The sequence below is a fragment of the Geotrypetes seraphini genome, chromosome 3 (assembly GCF_902459505.1).
Source record: "Geotrypetes seraphini chromosome 3, aGeoSer1.1, whole genome shotgun sequence".
Taxonomy (NCBI): domain Eukaryota; kingdom Metazoa; phylum Chordata; class Amphibia; order Gymnophiona; family Dermophiidae; genus Geotrypetes; species Geotrypetes seraphini.
In genome coordinates this window covers 387170013-387191817 of record NC_047086.1, presented here as the reverse complement: position 1 = coordinate 387191817, position 21805 = coordinate 387170013, and the positions used below count along the sequence as shown (strand labels likewise).

Genomic DNA, 21805 nt, shown 5'->3' with positions numbered 1-21805 from the left:
GTACTGCTAGAAAGTAAACTCTGTTATTGGCACAGTGTAAAATGCTACATAAATAAAATACTTAAGGAATTGCATTATTGATCTAATGGTTAAGTGGTACTCTCCTGTTGCAATTTCCTCAGTTTAAAGCAGGGGTGTCAAAGTCCCTCCTTGAGGGCCGCAATCCAGTCGGGTTTTCAGGATTTCCCCAATGAATATGCCTGAGATCTATGTGCATGCACTGCTTTCAATGAATATTCGTTGGGGAAATCCTGAAAACCCGATTGGATTCCGGCCCTCGAGGACCGGAGTTGCCCATGTCTGTGCTAGTGTGTGCTTACTGCTTGTTAATAAGACTTATTGCGGGACATGTGCTGGCATCCCATGGTAAATTTGACAATTTGCCGCATGTTAAATAATCTTTGTATTTTCTGGGTAGAGGGGTGTGTTTGGGGAAGAGAGTGGGTGTGTCGGCACTGATCAGTTAGCATGTGAGGCACTGCTGCATGCTAATTCGTTAGCATAGGGCAGGGGTGTCCAATGTCGGTCCTCGAGGGCCGCAATCCAGTCGGGTTTTCAGGATTTCCCCAATGAATATGCATTGAAAGCAGTGCATGCAAATAGATCTCATGCATATTCATTGGGGAAATCCTGAAAACCCGATTGGATTGCGGCCCTCGAGGACCGACATTGGACACCCCTGGCATAGGGTTAGTGTGTGTGTGTGTGTGGGAGGTTTACAGCCTACAAACCAGATGGTAGTAGGGGCTTGTGCGGTAAGTTTTTTTCATGGCCATGCGCTAGTGGCAAAATTAGTGAATGGCCATTAGTTCAGAAAATTGGACATTTTTCTGGCTGCGGCAAAAGCGGCAGCGCACGGGAAAGATCCACGCAAGGGATGCTCTAAGGCCGCTTTTGCCACAGCCTTAATTAAAGGACCACAATGATCTCGCCCTGGGCAAGTCACTTAATCTTAGTCCCCCTATTGCCACATTAGATACATTGTGAGCCCACCAGGACAGACAGGGAAAAATGCTTGAGTACCTGAATAAATTCATATAAACTGTTCTGAGCTCCCTTGGATAACAGTATAGAAAACTGAATAAATAATAGTGTGAAAAGTTTCAGCCTCTGATAACCAGAGCTGGTATTGTGACATCATAATGCCTCATTCCACCAATGCCTAAGAGACAACCTCATCAACAGGGCTGGATTTAGATGAAAAGAGGCCCTAGGCTATTCCACTTATGAGGCCCTTTCACCTCCCATTTTTAAGTTTGTAAATTACATGAGAGATAATAAAATACATCATTACTGTGATATATATCAATATGTTAAATGAAACATGTTGTTATTGGTACTAACCTTTATAAAAAATGTGACACGGATAATAAATAAAAAAAAGTTGAGAACACTTATTTGGACATTTATTCTCATTCTCAGCACCATATATAGTACTTGTAACAATAACTAATCAAACATAACACACAACATTGCCCCTTCCTATGTCCATAGTGCCCCCAGTGCGTCCTTCCTCACCTCACCCCCCCTTCGATGCCCGCCTGCCTCCCATCCCCCTTCCATTGAACACCCCCCCCATGCCATCCTGCCTGCCTGCCTTCCATTAAACCCCCCACCCCCTCCCCCGATGCCAGTCTGGGCCGCCCTGTCCTGACGGATCCACGTTTTGCCTCTCTCCCCGTGGGGCTGGGCTTTGCCCAGCTGTTTCCGGACTGACGTCTTTCCCTCCACGATCCTCCTCCCAGGGCGAGAAAAAGAAAGGGAGAAGCCGAGTCGGCGCCCCGTTGCGGCCGGAGCCGGTTCCGATCCTGAAGCGTAGAATTTCTCCTTATTTTCGGTTCAGTGTTTTAGTGTTCACTGTTTTTAGAATAGTGTAATTTTAATTTTGCTAACAATTTGAATGTAGGCTCCTCTTGATCTTGAGGCCCTAGGCTGAAGCCTAGTTAGCCTATAGGAAAATCCGGCCCTGCTCATCAGTGATGTCACAATGGCTTCCCTGTCCTTTACTTGGCTCACTTTTACTACATTTTGATTTCTAGAGTGGCGCAGTGCTTAAAGCTACAGCCTCAGTTCCCTGAGGTTGTGGGTTCAAACCCACACTGCTCCCTCTGATCCTGGCAAGTAACTTAATCCCCCCATTGCCCCAGGTACATTAAATAGATTGAGTTTGCCAGGACCGACTGGGAAAATTGCTTGAGGACCTGAATAAATTCATGTAAAGCATTCTGAGCTCCCCCTAGGAGAATGCTATAGAAAATTGAATGAATGAATATGTAGCCTACATTTTCCACTTACCAGAATTCCCCAAAATTCCCATCAGTTGACCGCTTTCTACATAAATAGAGACATCCTTGAGAATTTGTCTTGTCTTTTTGTGACGGTAGGATTTGAGGTTCCACCATGGCCCCACATGCTCACTATAAAAAAATTGATTCAGAGAGTGATATTGAAGAAAGAACCTATGGATATGGCCTGAAAAGCTTTTTGTTGGTTTAATTAAAGGGGGGGGGAGGGAATAGGACTTGTATGCTGCCTTTTTCTGGTTATTACACATTCTACTCCCTTCAGTACACTTGAACCTCCACCTTCCCACCCAAGGTACCCTCCAAACCAACTAACTTCACTGACCGGTATGTTTTTTCCTTGTAAAAACAAACAAACAAACAAACAAAAAAAAAAAAACCTATTGTACACTCTTGTATATTCCATGTACTATATTCCTTGTATTATATTCCTTGTATATTCCTTGTATATTCCTACTGATGGTATTTTATGTCGACTTCATTGACCTGTACTCTCAAAAAAAATTGTTAAATGCCTGTGAACTTCAACGACATGTACATTCCAAAAATTGTTAATTCCAATGTTATTTTCGTGTGTAATCTTATTAACTGCTGTGAACCGCCTAGAACTCTCTGGGTATGGCGGTATACAAAATAAAGTTATTATTATTATTATTATTAAGTTAATCAGATTTCTATTCTGCCTTTACCTTCAAGTTTGGATTACATTACAAGAGGTTGGGTCAGTTACCACAGTCAGACTCAACCATCAACTTTAAAAGTTTCAAAAACGACCCGCCGTGGATCCAAGATGGCTGCTGACTAGTTTAGCTGAGCGTCATGCGTCGGTGAGCTCGCTATACATTAGACATTTATTGGTAAACTTTATCTCTAAGAACGGAGATGCCCAAACAGAGAGGAAAGAGCTCAGCTGGGGCCTCGCGGAGCTCTGGAGCAGCCGGATTGGGCAACATAGCGGTGCCCTTCAGCCGTCGGTGATTCTCCCGCTAGAGTCGCATCGGATGGGCGGGACTGGAAACCACCCTGAGTCCCGACATGAGAGTGCCGCTCTCATGTCCTCAGGTTACCAGCTCCCCACGGGCGGGGGAGCCCTCGGAAGAGAGAACTCGCTCTGCTCTTGAGGCTGGTGAAAACGCGGAAGGGAGCTTGGAGCCAGACTCCCTACATTTACAAGAGAGTCTAGGCATGGAGACTGAGGAGTAGAGAGTTGCGCAGGGACAGAAATCCCATCCATCCCCGCCAGGATCCTCTCCGTCCCCACCTGTCCCCTCTAGGATCCTCTCCGTCCCCACCCGTCCCCGTCAGGATCCTCTCCGTCCCCACCCGTCCCCGCAAGGAATTACCTCCATCCCCGCCCATCCCAATAAAAAGCAGCAATTACTTCTGACAGGATCATCAATTCCACAGTTTCTTTTGCTGTTTTCCTTGTGGAATCTCTTCGGTGGAACCCTTTTTTTGTTTTCCGTTCAGGTAATTAACTTATAAACCCCCTCTTTTACTAAGGCTGACGTGTCCATTATATTATATGGACGAACCCTGCTTCCAAAGCCTTCCATCCCCGTGGGAGTCCTGTTGGCTAGAGGGTGGTCCCCATGGGAGTCCCGTGGGCCAGAGGGGGATCCCTGTGGGAGTCCCGTGGGTTAGGGGGGATTTCCACGGGACCCACGCGGGACCCGTGGGATTCCCGCGATCTCCATTCCCATGCAGACCTCTACTCTAGACTCAAGCCACCTGCTCCAGAACATATTTGATGTGGTGCTCAGTTTGTACATAACACAATTTTCCACATTTGATTTGGATCCGGGAATCCTAAAAATGTTTTGAACTGCAGCTACTTGTGGCTATTGGGTAAATCATCGGAAAACAAAGCGGAAATGTGCTAAATGTACAACTAGGCTTTGATTTTGGTATAATTTGATATAGCCCACGGGCCAGTAGGAAAAGAGTCCCCCAAATTACCAGTAATGTCCCCCCCCCGACCCTTACATAACATAACTTTATTCTTCTGTACTGCCACAATCATATGATTTCTAGGCGGTTTACACTGAAGAGAGCTGGACAATCAGCGAAATACAAATAGGAAAAAGTACAACGTTTCTCAAAAATAGTCAGAATAGAATTATTACATTTAGTATGACTTCTGTTTAGGAAATAAATCTGTCAAACAATGCAGTCTTAATTTCTTTCCGGAATGCGCCATAGGTCAACCTGACTCCATTGATGTAATTACCTAACCAGGACTGCTGTTGACTTGCTTGATAAGTCATGTGTCCAGCAATCCTTTGTACTGTTATACTATCACTCGTGTTCTCCAAAAACAGTACTTCACAGCATGTTTTCTTATAGCTTTTTACTTATTCATTGGTCCTCAAATACGATGTGGCACTAGCCTCCTCATCAAACCGTTGTGTTTTATATCAAGTGCTTTAGTGCATTAGTGCTTCCATACTAGAGAGTTGCGCGGGGACAGAAATCCCACCCGTCCCCACCTGTCCCCGCCAAAATCCCACCCTAGCCCAGGGGGCGTCCCCGTGGGAGTCCCGTGGGCTAGGGGGGGAACCTGCGGGATCTCCGTGATCCCCGTTCCCGTGCAGACCTCTATTCCATACTTCAGTAAATAAGTAATTAGTCTTTCAACATATCTTTTTTCTTTTTCTGAGTTTTCCCTTTGTCAGTAATTATGGGGAAGGGACCTGTCATTCCGACATGTTTCGCCCAAAGGCTGTATCAAAAAAAAAGTCTCCCCTTCTACTTTAGCTCCACACCATCTCGATCATCGGCAATTTGAATAGGCAAATAAATTACCATTTCTGGTTATCCTTGTAGGGCTATTTGCCTTTCTATTGCAAACGCAAGCAGTGTCTCACTTCCGGCTCACCACATAATTGTTTCCCACATATTCACCTATAAAGGACCCCCAGGGACCCCTGAAGAAGACTTTTTGTCGAAACGTGGACCGTGTTGGGTCCTGTATCCCTAGCGGACTAGGTCCTTTAAGGCTCTTATGTGGATGGAATTATTTTATGTGGATGATTTCAGTGTACCTTTGGAACATAAGAACATAAGAACATAAGCAATGCCTCTCCTGGGTCAGACCTGAGGTCCATCATGCCCAGAAGTCCGCTCACGCGGCGGCACAACAGATCCAGGATCCTCTATTTATACCCTTCTATCCCCTTTTCCAGCAGGAAATTGTCCAATCCTTTCTTAAACCCCAGTACTGTACTCTGCCCTATTACGCCCTCTGGAAGCGCATTCCAGTAGTCCACCACTCGTTGGGTAAAGAAGAACTTCCTAGCATTCGTTTTGAATCTGTCCCCTTTCAACTTTTCCGAGTGCCCTCTTGTTCTTTTATTTTTAGAAAGTTTTAAGAATCTGTCCCTCTCTACTCTCTCTATGCCCTTCATGATCTTATAAGTCTCTATCATATCCCCTCTAAGTCTCCTCTTCTCCAGGGAAAAGAGACCCAGTTTCTCCAATCTCTCAGCGTATGAAAGGTTTTCCATCCCTTTTATCAGACGTGTCGCTCTCCTCTGAACCCTCTCGAGTAACGCCATATCCTTCTTAAGGTACGGCGACCAATATTGGACGCAGTATTCCAGATGCGGGCGCACCATCGCCCGATACAACGGCAGGATAACTTCTTTTTTCCTGGTTGTAATACCCTTCTTGATTATACCTAGCATTCTATTTGCTTTCTTAGCGGCTGCTGCGCACTGTGCCGTCGGCTTCATTGTCATGTCCACCATTACCCCCAAGTCCCTTTCTTGGGTACTCTCATTCAATAACATCCCTCCCATCGTACTTTGGGTTTCTGCTTCCCACATGCAATACTTTACATTTCTCAACGTTGAACTTCATCTGCCATCTCGCCGCCCATTCCCCCAGTTTGTTCAAGTCCCTTTGCAATTCTTCGCATTCCTCTTTAGTTCCAGCTCCACTAAATATTTTTGTATCGTCCGCAAATTTTATTATCTCACACTTCATCCCTGTTTCTAGATCATTTATGAATATATTAAATAGCAGCGGCCCGAGCACCGAGCCCTGCGGAACACCACTCGTAACCCTCATCCAGTCCGAGTAGTGGCCCTTCACTCCTACCCACTGTTTCCTACCTGCCAACCAGTTTCTAATCCATCTATGTACGTCTCCATCTACCCCATGATTCTTCAGTTTCCGGAGTAGACGTTCGTGAGGCACCTTGTCAAAGGCTTTTTGGAAATCAAGGTATATGATGTCTATGGGGTCTCCCCTGTCCATCCTTTTGTTAATTCCTTCGAAGAAGTGCAATAAGTTAGTTAGGCACGATCTCCCCCTGCAGAAACCATGTTGGCTTGTTTTCAGAAGTTTGACACTTTCAAATAAAGGCCATTTAGGAACATCATCACTCCACAGAGTGGTTTTTTTTTTTGTTTTCTCTGGATTTTCTTCTCTGTGGATATTTTGGGGTCAGTTCCTTTTGTTTTTTGCCAAACCAATTTAAAGCAGATGCAGGAGAACTTAAAACATTATTCGTGCCTCCAATGGTAACCAGGGCAGTAACCTCTAATAGGGGCTAACATGATCGCTTTTCTTCAGTCCAAATATTCAACGGACAGCCGTGTTCATGTTCTATTCTTACCTCACTGAATACGAGAGCTGGTGGGCACTGACACAGCACCGAGGCCCCTCCGTCCGTGCGATGCTCAGCACGCTCTCTTCCGCCTGGAGCTCGGACCCGCGGGGCTGCTGCATCGTCCAGAGAGAGTTACAGGAAAGCAGTAAGCGCAAGCCGAGTGCGGCCAGGCAGAGAGGAAGCGGGAGTCGGAGAGATCCAGGTCCCGTTTATCACGGCACCTTTGGACTCCGGCTCAAGGAGGGGCTGAGAGGCTCGATCTATAACTGCTGGGCGCCGGCTCCCGACCCCGTCCAGAGAGCGGGAGGAAGCCAGACGGAGCGCAGGCGAAGAGGTAACTAACACGAGCAGGTCACCTGAAAGAGTCAGAGGGACGAAGCAGGTGCAGCTCGGCGCTTTTAGTTTTCCTGGCTGCTTTCGCTAGAAATCGCTATTTATTCGTTTTTTTATTGATTTGCAAACAAACATACAACGATCGTCTTTGATGCAAGGAAATAGCAGAGGCCAGGAACAATTCTGCAGCATTTTGCGGTGTATTTGCTTTGATCTCCTTCTTGAGCTTAGTGGCAGGGATTTTATGACATTTTCATGTGCTGGCCACGATTGGGTTTGAATTGTTAGAGATGGGGGGGGGGGGGGGGGGTTCAGATGGATTAAATTTGAAACCCGAATGCCACAGGTGGTAAAAAAAACAACCAAAAAACCAAACCAACAATATATTGGAAATGGTGAGAAGGTTGAGTCTTTTTTTTTTTAAATTTGGATGAATTTTGAATTTTGGTGCATTCCTTAATTCCTCTCCATTTTGATTATTGCATTGGTCTTTATAAACCTGACAACCCCCCAAACTTCCCCCCCCCAAAAAAAAAACAACCCCAGTGCAAAATTCTGCTACACCAGTGATGCTGGACGTCTCAAACTGGTATAATGGTTACTGTTCTAATCTAATCTAATCCTTGTGAGTCGCCAAACCTAAGCAGGCTCTAGGCGACTTGGAAAGGAAACGGGTAAAAAGAAAGGAGGCGGAAAAGACCTAATGAATATTCAGACTGATGTTGATAACTTTTTGTATTCTATGGGTCGATGAAGGGAGTAAGAATCTGACCTGGGTTTATGCTTCTTGTCTGCCTGGTAAAAACCCAGCTAGGTTAGATCATTAAAATGTCTAAAATGTCAAAAAAAAGTAGACGCCCCAGTTCATTCTACAAAAAACGAACCTGCTCAGAGAGATCCAGACTTTAGTCTGTTTTCTAAAATGCAAAGTGATATATGGAAATAATGTGATATTTTTTCTAGTGGAATTCATTTTTTTTGCACCAGCTTTCAAAGGCAATCCTTCTTCTGATCTGAAAACTCTTCTATTCAAAAAACACCTCCCATCATGCTAACCTCCATCCTACACGCACACGCATACTCCTTCATAAATACCACCCCTTTAGTATCTCCTAGCCAACTCCTCAAACCTAACCCCCAAAATCATATTCAGAAACCTAAACAATCTACCTCCAACTGTAACCAGAATATTTCTCCCCTCAACGTTATGTAATAATCTTCCTAACCTGAATGTTTCAAGTTTCAAGTTTATTCAAAATTTGTTGAATCGCTTATTTAAATTTACTAAGCGATTTACAAAAACAAGAAAAATAATACAAATACAAGGTTAGTTAAACTTTAATACAATGTTAAAAAGAGAAAAAAAATAAAATAAAATAAAATAAAATTGAGTTAAAATTATACAGACTAACAGACACATAAGGAAAGAAGGGTAAAATTACATATGTATAAAAAAATAAAAGGTGTGAGGTAAAAAAAACATGAGGTAAGGGAAGGGAATAAGGAAGAAGATGGAATTATGAAGGATTAGGGAAATTGTTTTCATATATTATATGCGTCCTTAAAAAGGAAACTTTTTAAGCTACTTTTAAACTGCTTTAAATCCTTTTCAGTTCTAAGATACAGGGGCAAGTTATTCCATAATTGTGGGGCTATGACTGAAAATATAAATGTATTGCTATTCTTACCTAATATGTAAACTTGTTATGTACCTGATATGTAAACTTCCTGGAAATGTCCAGTTTTCTTCCAATTTTGTAATACGCTTAGAACCGCAAGGCACAGGTGGAATAGAAATCTCTAATGTAATGTAATGTAATGTATTTACAGTAGCCCAATTAAAAAAAAAGGTATCTCACCTTATTACCTTTGTTTTCTACACATGACCTTTTCAAAGTGGACTAACGTCTACCACTCCATTTTACTCAAGATGGAAGATACCACATATCGCCCTATGAGAAAGCAAATGAGCAGAAAGCAAACTAAAACGATCAGTCACTGGTCCTTCAGCCGCTGTTAAAGTTTGCTCGTTAGAAATGACAGATTGATCGATTCAGGTTTGATGCTCCACTCACTTATTACAAATACCAGGCTTGCTGGGGGGATTTGCCAGGGGGAGAGTGGGGCATAGTGGTTAAAGCAGTAGCACCCTGAGGTTGTGGGTTCAAACCCTGCACTGCTCCCTGGGCAAGTCACTTAATCCCCCAATTGCCCTAGGTACATTAGATAGATTTTTGAGACCACTGGGAGAGACAGGGAAAAATGCTTGAGTTGCTGAATAAATTCATGTAAACCGTTCTCAGCTCCCCTGGGAGAACAGTATAGAAAATTGAATAAATAAATAGTGTGAAAAGATTCAGCCTCTGATAACCAAAGCTGGTACTGTGATGTCATAATGCCTCATTCCGCCAATGCCTAAGAGCCAACCTCATCAGTGATGTCACAATGGCTTCACTGTCCTATACTTGGCTCACTTCTACTACATTTTGATTTCTAGAGTGGTTCAGTGGTTAAAGCTACAGCCTCAACACCTGAGATTGTGGGTTCAAACTGGTGTCACACTGCTCATTGTGACCCTGGGGAAGTCACTTAATCCCCCCATTGCCCCAGGTACATTAGATAGATTGTGAGCCCACCAGGACAGACAGCGAAAAATGCTTGAGAATACCTGAATAAATTCATGTAAAAACCATTCTGAGCTCCCTCAGGAGAATGGTATAGAAAATTAATTTTTTTGTTGTTGTCCAAAAATCTTTATTAGAATTTTTAACAACATACTGACCATTTCCATTAAAATAGATGTAATCCCCGAGGGCCGATAGCAGGGAAATATCAGTCCAGGGGACTTTTGATTACTCCAAAATAAAAGCACAGTTATTTTTTTTTAACAACTTTCAGCCTTGAATTCAGATGCTAATCGTCCTAAATAACTAATTATAATTCATCTGAGCAAAGATTTAAAATTCCAACGTGCACTTTCTTTTCTGTTTTTTTAGCAAGTCCCAGGGATGCCAAGTTACCCGGTTTCAGGACAGTTCTGGATTTCTGACTACCTTATCCTGCGTTGATTGCCAATGGACAGCCTCGGGCTCTACAAATCCCACACTGCTTTGGGATGTAAGGGCACAACCAGGACTGGTCCAAAAGTCTCCAGCCTAGAACTGTGTGACTTGGCTTCACTGAATTCCCTAACCTCCAGGTGAAATTAGGAAACTGCGTCTTATCTTCAGACACATACACCACCTCGAGGATATTCTCAGAGCAGGAGTGGTAGAGTTTGAGTCCAGAGCCAAAGCCTGCAATCACTCTTCAGTGACTCTCTCCTGGTTTCCTACTGTTCATACTTGGCAGTCTCTTTTATTTCTCTACCTAAGCCCAGCAGCCCGACATTCTCTTTATTCACCCGCTCTTGTCCAGCAGTCAAGTCTCTCTTTCTGGATGAGACAGCACGAGGCCACGCTACAGCACTCTTAGGGTTAAAGGGGCGGGGCGGTTGCAAGAGTCAGGGTCAGTGACGGCAGGAGGGAGGGGGAGGGCCTGAGAGACAGCGCTTGTTATGTTTAGCTGGTGCTTGCAAACAGAGGGCAAGGTGGGCACTGCTGCTGGATAGCCTGACTGGCCCACTGGTTCCTGCCCAGATCCTCGGCAGCTGATAAATCGTACTTTGGTGTTTGGACGTCAAATGGCAAAATCTACAAACCCAGGTAGGTGATGTGGTGACCTGCAGGCTGTCTACCCTAGAATGACTATTTCTAACAGCCCTTACTGCTGTATTCTACTAACTGACAGTCTTAATTGTTCCAAGTTCTCTGAAATACTAATCTAATCTAATCTAAGGCTTGGCTTTATATACGGAGATATCAGTCCAAGAAAGCTCGACTCGGTTTACAATAGTTAACTCAACAAATAAAAGCTATAAAGAATAAGACTAAGTTTCGGAAGATTAATTTTCAAAGTGTTTAGCAAATAAAATGGTTTTTGAAGATTTATGAAAAAGTTGAAGTGAACCGGAACTCCTTAAAAGGAGTGGAAGATCATTCCAAAGTTGAGAAAGTTTAAAAATCAGAGATTGAGTAAAAATCTTGACTCCTTATATCCCTTTCTTGGAAGGAAAAGATAATTTAAATTGTTGATTACCTCTTGCAAAGGAAAATCTGTAAACGTTCCAAGATAAAGGAAGGAGAGGAGTAAAGATACCATATAGGATTTTAAAGGCAACACATGCGCATTTGAATTGAACTCTAAAATAAACCGGGAGCCAATGGAGACTCTGGCGCAACGGAGTCACGTGATCAAATTTACGTTTCCCAAAGATCAATTTTGCAGCAGTATTTTGAATCAGTTGCAATCTATGAAGACAAGTTTTAGTGATACTGAGGTAGATAACATTGCAATAACCGAGACGAGATAATATAATTGACTGAACTAATATGGGAAAATGTCGATGATGAAAGAGATGTCTAACCTTCCTCAATAAACGCAAGTTAAAGAAGCATTTTTTGACCACAGAGTTAATTTGATCCTCAAAAGGGAGAGAAGAGTCAAGGAGGACTCCAAAAACCTTAGCAGAAAACTCAATCTGTAGAGAGGATCCAGAAACCTGTTATTCTCAGGCTGCAACATAGGAAAGCACGATGCAGCCTGTACCCTAGATTAGTGTCAGGTCAAAAGCGTGCCGGGACAAAGGCGAGCGCAGACAATTGAGCGCAGCGCGGAGGCGCGCGCCGTAGAAAAGTACTGTTTTTCTGGCTCCGACGGGGGTGTGTGGGGGAGAACCCCCCCACTTTACTTAATAGAGATCATGCCGCATTGTGGGGGGGGGTGGGGGGTGTTGTAACCCCCCACATTTTACTGAAAACTTCACTTTTTCCCTGTTTTTAGGGAAAAAGTTAAGTTTACAGTAAAATGTGGAGGGTTACAACCCCTCAAACCCCCCACAACGCCGGCGCGATCTCTATTAAGTAAACTGGGGGGGCTCCCCAACAAAACCCCCCGTTGGCGCCCCTAAAAACTGTAATTTTGTTCGGCGCACGCCTCCGTCTTGCGCTTAGTTGTCGGCGCCAGCGCCTTTGTCTTTCGCCGAGTTGTCTATGAACCCCCTAGATCAGATGTTTCTCAACTCGGTCCTGGAGTAGCCCCTTGCCAGTCAGGTTTTCAGGATATCCACAATGAATATGCATGAAAGAAATCTGTATATAATGGAGGCAGTGTATGTAAATCGAGTTTATGTAAATTCATTGTGAATATCCTGAAAACCAAGGAGCTACTCCAGGATCAACTTGAGAAACACTGCCCTAGATGGACTGCTGTTCGAGCTGCGCAAACTTTTTTTTTGCCGTTTATATTCATATTTTACTGATGATTTGCTAGCTACCTTGGCTCAAAATGTGATTTTTTTTGTTTTTTAATATCTTTATTCATTTTAAAGCTAAAAGTAAGTGCAACATATTATACAGACATTTTACACTTTAACAGCCCTGAAATTCAATCAAATTATATTTCATAACAAATACATGTATCCTTCCCCCCACCCCTTCTATATACCCGATTGCACTCAACCATAATTAAAGTAAAAGTATTTCCCCACCCTGGACGTGTATGTTCAAAGGGCAAAATCCATAATCACTCCTTGCAGAATCTTGTCAGTGGCTCCCAAACATCCTTAAATTTCCTATAATGTCCCTGCTGTATGGCAATCATACGTTCAATTAAAAAAGTACAATGATAAAAAAATCCAGTGATAAAATTCCAACCGGATCACTGTATTTTTTATCATTGTACTTTTTTAATTGAATTTTCATGTTTTTATATGTCAGTGTATAATAAATTATCTCCAGAACATCTGTATCCACAGTTTTTTTGTTTTTGTTTTCATTGGTGGATTGTGTTCACTGTGGATCATTGGGTCTCCCCATTTTTCTTTGTTGTGTGGCAATCGTACGTTCCATTTTAAAAATGTGGCGTAAAGATTCCCACCGGAAATTATAATTTAACCGGTCCCAGTTTTTCCAGTTCTTCAAAATGAGTTGTATGGCAACTCCCGTCATAATAAAGAGAAGTTTATTATTATGGGAAGATATTGGGCTTTTAGCCCTCATTAATGTCCAAATAGCACGGTATCGTACGTCAGTACCACTGGATTTTCCAATATTTTACTCACTTGATCCCCAAACGGATCTCCAAAATTTAAGTATCAAGGGACAATACCTTGCAAACCAATTCTCCAGCTTTCATTGATAGATTATTGATCCCTTATGACCCACCAAGATCTTTGAGATCCATAACCCAATCTAACCTTAATATCCCTTCATTGAAGATGATTGGCACACGTCGTACTACCATTTTTTCGGTAACAGCCCCAACGATTTGGAATTCTCTTCCGTTGTATTTAAAAATGGAAAATAATCTAACATCATTCAAAAGCAAATTAAAATGCTTCCTATTTAAAGATGCTTTTAACTGAAGTTTTACTTTATCTTAAATTTAATTTTAATTGACGTCTTAATTTTAATCTCTTTTTTACTCTTTTAAATTAATCTCCCTGCCCTTTTGTTCTTTCCATTAATGTCTCTTCTATTTACTATAACTATTGTATTTCTCCCCTCTTTACCTTGTGTGTCTTTTGTTCGTTCGTCCACAACAACTTTGTATGTATTATAGTTCGTCTGTAGTTTTCTTTTTTTCTTTAAAAAAAGTATGTATTAATTGTAATATTGTTTGTCTAAAGGAAAAATTTTTTTATTCTGTACAACGCTTTGTAGAATCGATAAGGCGTTTAATCAAATAATTAAAATAAACAATAAACAATAAACAACAGTAGATGATCCAATGTCCCTACATCGAGCTGACAGTGCCGGCATCTATTAGACTTTCAAAATGTGATTTAAAAAAACAAAACAAAACAGTTTTTTGAGGACCTCAATTAACCACAAAACGGTTTATGTTGTTCGGTTATAAGGCTTAGCAGTTTTGCTGCTTTCTCAGTCTGGTACAATATTTAATTTAGGGGTCCTTTTACTAAGGCGCACTAACCAATTTAGCGCGTGCTAATGGCTCAGGCGTCCGTTATATTCTATATCAATTAGCACGCGCTAAATTGGTTAGTGCACCTTAGGGCTCCTTTTACTAAGCTGCACTAGCTTTTTTAGCATGCGCTAACCCCTCGCTACACAAAAAATACTAACACAAGCTCTATGGAGGCGTTAGCATGTAGCACGGGCTAAAACCGCTAGCGCAGTTTAGTAAAAGGACCCCTAAATTCAGATGTTTATAGATCACCAGTAACAGGGCAGATAGCGAGGGCTTTTTCGTTTTGCTGCTCCCCTCCTCTTCGTCCTTCCCGTGTGTGCGAGAAATCGGCAACAGCACGCAGTTCAGTTGTGACTCCTTCAAAATGCGCATTAAAATGAACCTGGTCATATTTTAAGAAAAGAGCGGACGGTTCTTTTGAAGTTGTTTTTATTTTTTTTTAAATGCTGCTTTAAATAAAACAAATCTATATCTATTGTTCTACACATACAAACGTAGGAAATGAACATTAATTCAGCTTCGCATTGTGTGAATTCCAGTCTGATCTTAGGGGGAGGGGGAGAGTGTATATGTGAGGGGCAGGTAGGCAAAAGCAGGTTGGAGGGATCAAACATTGGTTGGAGGGACCAAACATACCAGTCTCTAGCCCCAATATCTCTAATGGCTGGAGCTGGACTGGGCACAGCATTGGAGTGGCCGTGGCCCTTGTGGTCCACCCCGTTCTGCCTCCTATGTTTATAGTTTATTATTTATATTCTGCCTTTAAACAAGGCGGATTCCAACCAAAGTTATGCAATTTAAAAAATAAAAATGTGCAAAAGATTAATTTGAGGCGATCTTAAGTAAGGAGAAAGGTTAGAAGAAATAATACTGATGGGTAAAGAAGAAAGCCTGTCTGGCAAACACAGATGGAGACAAGTGCATGCAATTACAATATATTTTCCTATAAACCAACAATCCATTTTTCTTTTACTTGGTATGTTTGATAGTTTCAAAAATCTTTTAGAGTGGCAATATCTCTTTATGACAAATAAACTATATAGTATATGAGAGTATGTAGGTATGATTTATTACATTTATTAGAGCATAAGAATAGCCTTACTGTTTGTTTATTTTGTTTACACCACAGCACCAGTGTGGGTAGGAGAGGGCAAAGGGGGTGAAGAGGCTATAAAATAAACACACCAGGATGTTTGGAAAAAAAACCCCCCCAAAATAAACAACAACACCCAATTGTGCAGGAAAATTGAATCGAATCGAAATATTTTACCTGAATTGGGCAGCACTACTGTGGAATGAGGCATTATGATGTCACAATGTCAGCTCTGGAATGTTGCTCTCATTGGGGTTCCGGAATCTTGCTATTGTTTGAGATGCTGGAATGTAGCTACTCCTTGGGTTTGGGCCAGGTACTAGTGAGACCAGGCTACTGGGCTTGATGGACCATTGGGCTGACCCATAAGGCTAGTCTTATGTTCTTCAAATTTTAAAGTTCAGCACGGCTTGGATATGTCACAGTTCAGCTACAAGTTTGTGTCTCCAGAGGAAAGATACATTTCCAAGAAATCAGGCCCCCCCCCCCCCAAAAAAAAAAATAAACCAGGCACTTATTACGAGGAGTTGCAGAAAAGTTCTCAGCCCAACCAAGAAGAAAATGATGTGGAGCCATGAAACTTGCAAGTTATTCCGTGCTTTTCTTAACACTTTTCATTTCATTTTGTATCATTGAAACGAAAAGTGTGCAATGACAGATGTTTTCTATACTTTCTCATTGTGTGGGTTTAAATTGTGAGCCGCCTTGGGAAAGGCGGGTTATAAATAAAATAAAACCAACCAACCAACCAGAATTCCTGAACGTCTTAATTCCATATACAGTGTTCCCCCCGCAAATTCACGGTTCACGGACTCACTAATTCGCGGTATTCTCCGACCGCCTCATCCTGTACTAAAGTCGGGCTACACCAATCCAGGAGCTGCGTGTCAAAGCAGCTCCTGATGGGTGTAGCCTCACTTTAGTAACAGGAAGAGGCGGCCGGAGTATACCGCGAGTGATTTTCTTCACTCGCCGGCGAAAAACTGTATTTGCGGTTCTTCAAAATTCGCGGGGGTTTCCTGGAACGTAACCCCCCGCGAATATCGGGGGAGTACGGTACTCCTGCTAGAACACTCAGATCTCGCTCACAAAACCTCCTCAACATGCCATCAATCCGCGCCCTCAGTCTTCTCCGTTACAGCCCCCTCACAATGCCCTCTGAACTCCAGGAAGAAACTGTATTAGAACGTTTCAAAGGCAAATCGAAAACTGTTTTTATTTAAAGACGCTTTTAACCTTTAACATATTTTCCTTCTTTCAGCTTCAGCTTTTTAACTCAGCTTTTGCTTTCAGATAGGATTCCCTCCCCTTTGTACAACCCCTAAATGGATCTCTTTCCTATTTGACAAGTATTTCTTTCCCTTTATCCCTATCGCTTGTACGTCTGTTTCTATTAGTGTTTGTCACCCTAATTCATTGTTTTAAACTTGTAAACCACTTCGAAGGGGAAGGGGTAAAACATGGACCTTACAGACCTTGGTGATCTAAAACCGCACGTCCTTAAAAATCTGAGGTCCGTGTCACTTGTAGTCTCTGGCTCTGACAGACCTCTATGACAATTTAGCTCTGGCGGATCCTAACCTATGCTGAGACTAAAAGTGGCGCGGACCTCAGATATTTTAGGATGTGCAGTTCAGATCCATGAGGTCTGCGAGGTAAAATGCACTGCAGACCTTTGCACACATTTCTAATCCCTCCCCCTAAAACCCAGCTATTTGCCATCCAGCGTCATATCGCGGGGGCTCTCGGAATCAGCGCGGAGTGAGAGATCTGGAGGAAGGGACGATAGGGCTAATTAGCGAAAGCCACGGTGCGCCTCCTTCCTCCTTAGCCATTAGGGAAGGCAGAGTCGGGGGCCTGAGCTGAGCGTGCAGGGAAAGCGGTGGAATAAGTTAAAAGGCGGACTTGTCAATGCACGGACCTCAGATTTTTAAGGACGTGCGGTTTTAGATCCGCGAGGTCCGTGAGGTCCATGAGTTCTGCGGTATATCAAATTTTAATTAAGCTTCCAAACTTGTAATAGGTACTTTCGGTTTTCGAACATATGAAGTTCTGCTTTCTGTCTGCTATTCCCACGAGCAGCACAGCAGCCAAATGAGTTTGGATAAATAACTGACCAGCAATAAGGGGGAAATTCTATAAACGGCACCTGAACTTAGGCACCCTACTGGTGCCTAAGTTAATTGAGAATCACTGTTTGAAATGGTAAGCAACGTTAAATTTAAAGCACCTGCTTGAGAATATGGTGAAATCAGTTAGCTTAGCGGGGTTTTAAAAAGGTATGGATAATTTTCTGAAAGAGAAGTCCATAGGCCATTATTGAGATGTCTTTGGGAAATCCACTGCTTGTTCCTGGGATAAGCAGCATAAATTCTGTTTTATTACTTGGGACCTGGGTTGGCCACTGTTGGAAACAGGATACTGGGCTTGTCTCAGTATGGCAATTCTTATGTTCTTATGTGAGCCAAGTAAAGGATAATCAAGCCATTGTGACATCACTGGTGAAGTTGGCTCTTAGGCACTGATGGAATGAGGCATTATGACATCACAGTCTCAGCTCTGGAATGTTGCTACTATTTAGGTTCTGCCAGGTGCTTGGGACCTGGATTAGCCACTGTTGGAAACAGAATACTTGATGGACCTTCGATCTGTCCCAGTATAAGAATTCTTATGTTCATACCAGCACCTAAACAAAAGGCACCAGAATTGTACCTCCAGAGGCTAACACTGGAAGTGGTATTCGGCACCATAAAGCGCCTCCGTAGGCGTAATTCACGGCAAAGATAGGCACTGGAAATGTAGGCCTTGGAAACCCTGTCCTACATTTCCAGCACAGGGTACAGATAGAGGTTTACCTTACAAGACATTAAGCGAACAGGGTATGGACGTTTAGGTTAGGTAGGGAACACTTACAGGTCATGGACCTGGGGGGGGGGGGGGGCCGCCGCGGGAGCGGACTGCCGGGCACGAAGGACCCCTGGTCTGACCCGGCAGAGGTAATTCTTACGTTCTTATGTTCTTATTTTTCCCGGAAGCACAATTCTCTAAACGGTGCCATCACATGACTGACATACAATCAGCGGCCGCTCTTTAGGCAGCCACCAATTTTGGCGCCGTTTAGAGAAACCGCGCCTAAGTGAATAAAAGCAAATATTTCGAAATGCAGTGATTGATTTTCTAAATTATTCTTACAGTTCAGAATGGACTCTAGAGACACCGTATTCTCCTCTGAAGATGACAACAGTTTGTATTTCACGTACAGTGGCAAGTCAAACACCCTAGAGGTCAGAGACCTCAACTATCAGGTAAAAGTCCTGTTTTGTGTTTAAGAAGGTATGAGTTAAAAAAAAAAAAAAAAAATTGATGTTGACTCAGCAGAACTCAATTTTCTGCTGATAGGTTAGAAGATTTGTAAAATGATTAAATGATAGAAATAACTGCTGAGTCATTGTATTATCTGATTACTATCCAGTGTATCGTAATCCGCTTCGGGTGAATCTCTTCATGAAAAGGTGGTTAACCCTTTCAGGACCATAAGGATCGTAGGCCAATTTTTGTGGTTTTGACGACATTTTTATGGTAAAAAGGGCTTGCAGATGCCAAAAAATTGATTTTTTTTGTGAAATATCATTATTTTTATTTTAAAAAATCACACTTCTGGCTTATGGACAGTGTGGCAAGTGAATCTTCTCGTCAATTTAGCAACGACGCTAATGAATGAATGTCGGAACCAGTTTGTTTACATAAAGGCAGTATCATATGGAATCCGTACATATCAAATTTAGAACTGTAGACTATCCCAATCAAAATTTATAGGATTTTAAAGTTATGGGACAAATATGTCCCTTGGTCCTGAAAGGGTTAATAAAATCTGAATATATAAATATGTTTGCAACATTTTGAACAGTGCAGAGGAAGGGTTTTATCCTTTGTCCCACTGAGGAATAGTTATTTTTCTTATGGTATGTATGTTTATCTATTTATTTAAAAATTGAGATACCGTATATTAACAATACGGTTTACAAAGATTACAATCATAACAGGTTGAATGCCACATCCAGACACATTTGCAGAAGAGCATTCGTGAAAAAAGGAAAAGAAACCTAACACAGGAATGCGCTAACAAATAATTGAGTCTGCAGCATTTTCTTAAAATTCATCCTCCCAGTGCAGTATCGCAAAATTCCAGGCAACCCATCCCAAAGTTTAGCACCCTGCCACAGACAGAATCGCTGCACCAATTAAAAACAGAAAGGAACTCCATAGAACATATTCAAATAAGAAAGGTAAAGATAAAGAAAGATACAAAATATATATACCTAGTCTAACAAGTATTCACTACAAACACAAAAAAAAAATTACTTAAAAAAAATAAAAATAAAGTAAATGTAAGCAAATGAGAAATTTTAAAATAGAGAAATTAAACTGAAGTAAAATAAAGGTCGAATTAAATAAAGGCTCAGTCACATTCAAGGCAACGGCAGGACAGAATGGTAGAAGAGGCAGGAGGGTCTGTGCGTGAATATTACGATCCCCTCAGAAATCTTCCTGGCTCTGTATCGAACTGCAGTAAAACCAGTTGGTACGAAGTGAAAGAGATCTTCAAGCAAGGCCTAGGAGAAAAGCCCAGACTAGAAATAGTAAGATTTCCTTAATAGTAGCAGACAGCTTTCATCACAGTGCTGAAAGGCACCCAAGTCATGAAAGGAAGGGTAGCAAAGGCAGTCCCTTGGTGGTTCAAGAACAGGTCGCACTCGTGTCCGTGCACCCCTCATCTACGCTGTTCATGTCCGGGACCCTACATCCACTCCTGCAGAAAGACAATCCAACCACCCTCTGTTAGTGGCCGCCTTGATCTCTCCGCCAGCGCAATTTCCACTGGCCACCTCCTCCGACGTGAAGCGACTCCCTCGTCCTGTATCTCAAATCAAATGGCAACGCAGACGATTCATTCCACAACCTAAAAGGTGCTAAGGAACTGGGAGGCCGTGTCGAGGGGTGGGTGCTGCAATTTGTAGGTAGCCAGCCACATGCAACCATCAGGGTCCCTGTACAGCTGCAGCCAGCTCCGCTTCAGAGAGATGCCTCTTCCGTCCGCCAGCCTTCCGTACCACGTTAGAGAACCCCCGAGCCCACGTAGCCAAGCACCGTCCCACATGTGCTTTACGTATAAACACGCAAAACATCGATGAGCACATCATCGACGTGCGTGTTTATGCATAACGCGCATGTGGGACGGCGCTCGGCTACATGGGCTCGGGGGTTCTCCAACGTGGTGCGGAAGGCTGGCGGACGGAAGAGGCATCTCCTTGGAGCGGCGCTGGCTGCAGCTCTAAATGCTCGTTCATCAGGGAGGTGCTCGGTGTACAGGACAAAAGTTTGCTGGAGTGTTTTGCTCGTCTTGCAAAACACTCACAGACCGCATTGCTCGCAAACTGAGGTTTGACTGTAATTGTGAATTAAACAGAATCTAGATTGAAAAACTATTGAACATGGCTGCTATTTTTGCTTATACTGATCCCTCTTTATAAGAAACCCCCAAAATATCACACCAATGTTCTATACCCCAAGTCCATTCTTGAGCTGGAGTAGGGGAATTTCTGTTATAGCCAAACTCACTTTCAGGCTAATTTTAAAACAGGTTGCCTAGATTGAAAGGCCAAGTAGACACCTATGAGGCCATTCAAAACAGAACCAAAAAATGTCCTTAAAGTGGCATAAAAGGGCTGATGGACATTTTTCTCAACAAACCATCCAAATCGCTGCTTTCAAAACCTGGTTTTGTAGATGACGTTTGTCTGCGGTGCGTCTAAATCTCAAGGGGGCATGTTGTAGGCGTGGTTTGGCCAGAACTAAGGCGGGCTTATAATTTGGATATTTTTCTGCAATAATGGAACATTGTAGAAAGCATCCAGGGCACAGTTTGGATGTCTGAGACTACGCCTGTTTCAATAATGAATAAGTGCCAAGAAGGTGCCAAACTAACTCATACTTGCCCAGTGGTCACTGATCCCCCTCGCCCCCCCCATGATGTGAATGAAACTGTGGCCCGACAAATGCACGCAGGACAATAGCGCCCCGTCAAATGTGCGCACTGACAAGTGCGTGCAGGATAATGGCGCGCGGATACTATGTCTTTTTGAGGGTTATGATGTAACCCTCTTTTTTGAGGGTAGGGGGAAACCCCTCCCTCACTACACTTACAATATTCACTTGGTATCTAGTGCAATTGATGGGCCACCATTGGAGCACATTTGATGGGGCGTGATTGATGTCCTGCGTGCATTTGTCAGTGTACCAAATGAAACAGTACATGCCAGCCTGTTTATCAGCTTCAGATGTTATGGCCAGTCCTGCTAGATTAGCAAGCAAGTTCCTGGAGTAGCCTAAGAGTCGGTGCAGTGGACTATAGAGATGGGGATCGAGGACCAT

At 42.8% G+C, this 21805-nt stretch overlaps 2 protein-coding genes across 2 annotated transcripts in view; one reads left to right on the top strand and one right to left on the bottom strand.

Moving 5' to 3' along the window:
- Nucleotides 1-13593, bottom strand: part of ABCG5 (ATP binding cassette subfamily G member 5) — a 50405-nt gene extending 36812 nt beyond the window's left edge. Inside the window, exons 1-2 of the mRNA XM_033937672.1 lie at nt 13547-13593; nt 2296-2417 (exon numbers count right to left, since the gene is read on the bottom strand). Coding sequence (XP_033793563.1) covers nt 2296-2417; nt 13547-13593 — 169 coding nt within the window. The remainder of the gene's footprint in view (nt 1-2295; nt 2418-13546) is intronic.
- Nucleotides 13594-16956: 3363 nt separating this feature from the next.
- ABCG8 (ATP binding cassette subfamily G member 8) overlaps nt 16957-21805 on the top strand; it is a 60571-nt gene continuing 55722 nt past the window's right edge. Inside the window, exons 1-2 of the mRNA XM_033937671.1 lie at nt 16957-17028; nt 18568-18678. Coding sequence (XP_033793562.1) covers nt 16957-17028; nt 18568-18678 — 183 coding nt within the window. The remainder of the gene's footprint in view (nt 17029-18567; nt 18679-21805) is intronic.